Source organism: Habropoda laboriosa, unplaced genomic scaffold, assembly GCF_001263275.1.
Source record: "Habropoda laboriosa isolate 0110345459 unplaced genomic scaffold, ASM126327v1 scaffold1329, whole genome shotgun sequence".
NCBI lineage: Eukaryota > Metazoa > Arthropoda > Insecta > Hymenoptera > Apidae > Habropoda > Habropoda laboriosa.
Window position 1 is genome coordinate 104,385 of NW_017101431.1, and position 6,000 is coordinate 110,384.

General features: G+C 29.5%; 2 protein-coding genes across 2 annotated transcripts in view; both read left to right on the plus strand.

Moving 5' to 3' along the window:
* The first annotated feature begins 2,710 nt into the window (after positions 1 to 2,710).
* On the plus strand, positions 2,711 to 4,281 carry LOC108578158 (peroxiredoxin-5, mitochondrial-like). Its single transcript, XM_017941440.1, has 4 exons — positions 2,711 to 2,918; positions 3,090 to 3,224; positions 3,804 to 3,935; positions 4,022 to 4,281. The coding sequence occupies exons 1-4, from the start codon at positions 2,817 to 2,819 to the stop codon at positions 4,211 to 4,213; spliced, it is 561 nt and encodes a 186-aa protein (XP_017796929.1). The 5' UTR covers positions 2,711 to 2,816; the 3' UTR covers positions 4,214 to 4,281.
* A 1,579-nt stretch (positions 4,282 to 5,860) lies between these two features.
* Positions 5,861 to 6,000, plus strand: part of LOC108578153 (structural maintenance of chromosomes protein 1A-like) — a 7,315-nt gene continuing 7,175 nt past the window's right edge. The window contains 1 exon segment of the mRNA XM_017941429.1: positions 5,861 to 5,995. Coding sequence (XP_017796918.1) covers positions 5,861 to 5,995 — 135 coding nt within the window.

Genomic DNA, 6,000 nt, shown 5'->3' on the forward strand with positions numbered 1-6,000 from the left:
ACCTTAGTGCAAACCTTCCTGCTGGCAACATTTGTTCAACTGTCGTGCAAAAAGTGTACATGACGACACGAACGTTTTAAGTTTTAAATCCAATGCTTACTGGAAAACAGATAGTCCTGTTGTAAACCGACAATAATTTAGTTTTTACTTAAAAAACTGACATTCCAACTTCGTTCCTTTACTGAGTACCGTTTCTTGCACATTTTCTTCAAAGGTGCTACTATGTATAGACAATTTTTAAATGGAGTTATAAAGATTTATGATATTTCTGTACTTTTAAAATACCTATATCACCATGTTTTTTCTTCTTTTTTTTTTTAAGGACCTGACACTTCCCCATATTTTCCATGTGTTAGGTTAGGTTAAGTTTTATTAAACATACCTTATGATTAATTCATTCCACTAAAAGGATGCAAGAATATATCTATTTCGCTTACATTTTATGAATAATTAAATGAAAGATTTGCCGAAAACGATCTTTTTATAAAATTAACTTAAATTTTTAAAAAGTAATTGTAAAAGCTATTCTTTAGTTGCTTATCTTTAACCCTCTCCAAGCTAATGATTCGATTTGTTATCATGTACTATTTTTGCATTTATATGCTGTATTTCTGTCCATATATGTCATTTGGTATCATTTTTTAATAAAATAAACATTTTTACAAGTGGTCACACTGTTACATTTGGTAAATTTAACTATTTTAAAATTATGTTGGTAATAAAAAAATTATCTTTAAACATATGTATTTCATTCAGATTTTTTTATTACAAATATGCATCTATAATATAACATTTCTTAAATGCAAGAAATGTTTTATACATAATCATTTAATGCAACGAGGTAAAAAAAGATGTGATCACTTATTTCGTGTCATTATTATATTTGGTACTTACAGTAGGTATTTATGTCACTTGAGAAATGAACTCAACATTTTCCTTTTTTTAAATATTTCACTCGAAAATACTTTTCGAATGGTTTTAAAAATAATAAAGAAATATGTATTTACATTTAAACATTTATTATACGAAATTTTTCGTAATAACTAACTAATATAAGACTTAAAAAGCCATTGAAATTACCATTTAAAAAAAAAACAAAAGCGAAAATGTGGACAGGACGCAGATGGAACCAATATTGATTAAATACTGCGCGGAATATTTTGAAATCGGATATTTTAATTTGTAAATAGAGCATATTATTTTCAGTGCAACGCATTGTGACAGCAGGGCCCTTGGGTTCAGAAGGACCGCTTTTAATGACCCGGACGTGGATGGTTCCACCTCGCAGTGTTGTATTCAATTCCAATCTCTGTGCTCTCCGTAATCTCAAGGTAATTCTCATTCCGATTCTCCGACCCCTTTCGCCCCTCAATTCCGACTCATGTTACGTGCCTTTGGGCTTGCACCGATTTTTCTTATAGTATGCTATTTTCAAATCGCCCACAAGCTATCTCGACCAATTGCTTGCAGCTCTTTTCTTTGTTTACAATTTTGTCGCAACAAACGCATTTATTTCTATAATACTCTCTCACCTATTTCGATACTTGTTGAATATACAGGATGAAAAACGTAAAACAGGCCACTTAATTATCTTGTGTAATTATAGTAGTTCTACTTAGAATATTTTTATATATAATTTAAATGGTTTCGAAGGGTGAATAAGATGGAAGAAAAATTTGTTTTTGATGAAAGAAATGGCAAAAAGTGAAAGGAAGTTTCACATTTAATTAAAAATTTTCGAGTCCAAGCTCATTTTGAGGTTATATTGTTATGCACATTTAAATGCACCTCGATACAACAGACAGTAGAAAAAGAATATATGCATTCATGTAAAAAAAATATAGTTAACCCCGATTTTTTTATTGAAGAAAGAGTATTTTTGCAGTGTTGTTGACGATCCAGCACTGATTAGTTTTTGTTTCTAATATTTTTTTGTCCGACTACTGGAAGTGTCTCAAAAATCGTAGTAGACACATTACGCTGATCACCCTGTATATTGCATATTGCATATTTTCTAATTACATTTCCTTCTAAATACTGACAGAAATATATATAAAATAAAATAATTTAACGCGTAGATTTAGAAAACTAAGATTTTCAGCCTTATTGCACTCTTCACGTAAAAACTTCAATAAAACCTAAAATATCACATCACCTGACAAATAAATTCAATTTCATATCTATAGGGTGCGCCACACCATAGCTAAAAATATTCAATATTTGAAGTCTTCCTTTGTATCTAAGTAAGGCTACCATATTTTACCCAACAATGGTAATTTCATTATAATAAACCTATATAAAAAACATATTGATTTTATTAGTTTTTACTAAACACTTTAATGTGAAATGAAAATATATTTTATTATTCAAATTTAACATCACATGTACCTTAAGATGACACTACTCTTTATGACAAATAGAAAATTATTGAAAGAATGGAAACCTCGTCTGTGCTTGTAGCCGTTTGATGGTAACTACAAAATGCTTCATGGATCCTCTTTAGATAATACAACATGTGTAACACAACTGTCATTTTTCACATCACAGTGTAAAAAAAATAATGAATACAAGTCAAGGTGATTGATATGTCAATTATGCTTCTGATTAATTTTTACTACGTAAATGAAATTAATATTTTAAAATGTGTAGAAAAAGATAACCATTAAATTTATGTAATGAGTGGAAAAAGTTGCGCAATACGTGAATTCATTTAGCCGCTTCCCAGTTGTGTTCTAGTCGAATAAATTCTTTTATAATTTAATTTTAAGAGGAACAGTTGATTATTTGGTGCACGGAGTTTACAGTCATAGATACAGATGAACCAACTCATAAAACGCGCAATTTCTGTCAGCGGACGATCGTCATTTATCTGTCTCGTAAGGAGATTCCGCGTGTCTTCTCAAAACATGGTTATCGCAGTAAGTTATGTTTTATATTGAATTTAAGACATAATAAAATAAATAAATATGATCTAAGTGCTACAAGTATTTACTGTTTATTATTATTTATATTGTTAAAGATAAAGAACTCCAAAGTTCATATATTACTTAATTTTTGTGAAATATAAGTACATTCAATAATCTTTTTAGGTAGGTGACAAGCTGCCCACAGTTGATCTTTTTGAAGATTCTCCTACAAATAAGGTGAATCTTGCAAAAATTGCATCTGGGAAAAAAGTTGTAGTTTTTGCAGTACCAGGAGCTTTCACTCCAGGATGTTCAAAGGTAGGTATTGCTTCTCTTATTTACAAATTGTTTGCAGCATTTTTAATGTATTTTATTTAACACAGCTATATAGAATATCATTTAATGAAATACAGTAATTCTTTTTGTTTATTTAAGTTAAAACATAAATGGAATGAAATAAATATAGGCATAAATAAAATTCAGAAATTACAAAAATGTTTAAACCAATGATCATAATTTTTTAACAAGTTCTGTAATAATCTATTTATTTACATTTAATGTAAATGTAATGTACCTGTATATGTTATATTATAGTTTTATAAGAATTACTTCATGAAAGATCATCTGATGGTCAACATATTATACATGGATAAATTTGTTTTTCCATCGGTTACAGTATTGTACTAATGAAAATATTCTATTGCATTTAAAAAAATTTGGATGACCTTGAAATTTCAAAAAATATGACCTTGAGAAAAAACCTGTCACAATATTTGTTCCTTTGAAGTGAATACTTTCTCTTTTCACATTTTCTTATGATGTTAAAAGCAATAGAGATATTTTATATTGTAATCTTAGGTTGTTCATTCTATATATATAAACTTGATATTATTTCAGACACATCTTCCTGGTTATATACAAAAGGCTGGAGATTTAAAATCTAAAGGAATAGCAGAAATCTTTTGCATTTCTGTAAATGATCCATTTGTCATGGCAGCATGGGGTAAAGAACATGGAGCAGAAGGCAAGGTAATATGATGTAGTAAAGTTATATTGTATATTTTTTTTAATAAACAACACATGACATTTGAATTATTTTATGTTTCTCTATGTAGGTACGCATGTTAGCAGATCCAGCAGCTCAGTTTACAGATGCATTGGAACTATCTGTAGATTTACCAGTGTTAGGTGGAAAAAGAAGTAAACGCTACTCAATGGTTCTTGAAGATGGAGTAGTTAAAGAAATAAATGTTGAACCTGATAATACAGGACTTTCATGCTCTTTAGTAGAAAATATTAAAGTTTGAAATGTATGTCATTAAATATTACATAGAAAGCTTACTAAAAAGCTTATAGACTGATACTTTAATTAACTTATAAATTCTGGTACAAGCTTCTTAGACATTCACATAATACACCAATTATTCATTATGTAATATTGTCATTTATCAAATATACTTATATAAATTTTATACAGTGTACTTTATTTAATGCTTCTTACCTAGAATACCTAGTAAATGTTGAGCTTCAATATTTATGAAATTTATTTTATACTTGAAGAAATATTTGTCTTAAAAAGAATTTAAAAAAATAAATTTTAAGTGTTAACATTATTTATAAATAAAAGACTAGTTTAAGAATTGATAAAATTATTAAATGTACTTGTTGCGTCCCAGACCCTTAAAGGCGGGTACGCAACGAGAAAGGGTTCTTACCCCATCTCTGGTCTACTGGCTTTAAGCACTGTACACTATTACAGAATAACTGCAAGATTTACCGAAATAAGCACAGAAATATCAATAGAGATAGAGAAGGACAATATTGTAGAATATATACACAATTTGTAGCTGTGGTTTTCCATATAACACAGTTACATTTAGATTTGAGGAAAACATTTTCATTGTATTAGAAATAGTTCATTAGACAGAGTTAAGTTAGAATAGTTTTTAGGTAACATAATTAAGTTAACGCATATTTCCGAATTTTGTTTCTACAACTTTATTACTGTTTGAAACATTAATAAAACTTATCGTTTCAACTGCAACAATAAGCGATCGTGATGTCACAGATCCAACGTCTGAAGCTATGGGGTTGTCAGAGGGTATAATACTATCAGTTACATGAGTGTTTGAAAGTACTATGAACCACTTGACAAGGGGCATGCTGAGAAGAGGATGAAAGAGAAAGGAAGCGTTTCACCTCAGGATCCGTCTGACTAGACTTTTTTTTCTTTCTATTTGTTTATTGCATAATAAACGTATATATAATGTATAAACTTAACCTACGGTGAAATTATACAATGCTTATTACATGTACTTGATAAAAGTCCCTTCGCGCTTCTTTATTGTGGCTGTACCATCCTCTTTCGTTTCGGTTTTCCTAAAGCCTAATCGCTTCCAATGCTTACAATTAAAATATCTATATGTATGATGATTTACATTTCTGTTTTATTTTTCCTGCTACTACTTGCGAGAGAATGAAGATTTGAGAGACTTCGATAAGACATCTGGTAGCCATCGTTCTAACCACTTAGATGAGGAATTTGAGAGATTTACAAGCGCCCACCTGCAAAGAAGCCCAGGGCACTCAGGGACGTCACAACAAAATATTTGTGGTTGAGCAACTTAAAATGTAACTAAAAAACCTACATAACCTTATAACAGTGAAAATTATTATACGTATTAAAGTATGATAACTTTATTAAAATTTGTAGTATCAACCATAAACACCTTATATTGCATTTATAATAATAAGAAGCATCAATATATAAAATATCATGATCGTTCATAAATTTGTGTTTATTCAAAAATGAAGTTGACAATACTACGTAACTAGTTTCAGGGCAATCAAAAAACCAATTGTTGATATATAGTGCTTGTTTGTGTTAGAAACTTTATGGCGCCAATTGTACCACTTCGCTGTTATTTGTGAATTTTTTTTAAATATTTTCAAAAATGCCGGCATTTTTGAAGCATATCGAAGTAGAAAACTTTAAGTCATACAAAGGAAAGTTTATTATAGGACCTTTAAAATCGTTTACTGCTGTTGTTGGACCAAATGGATCTGGTAGGTTATGTTCTACTATACTTGTACA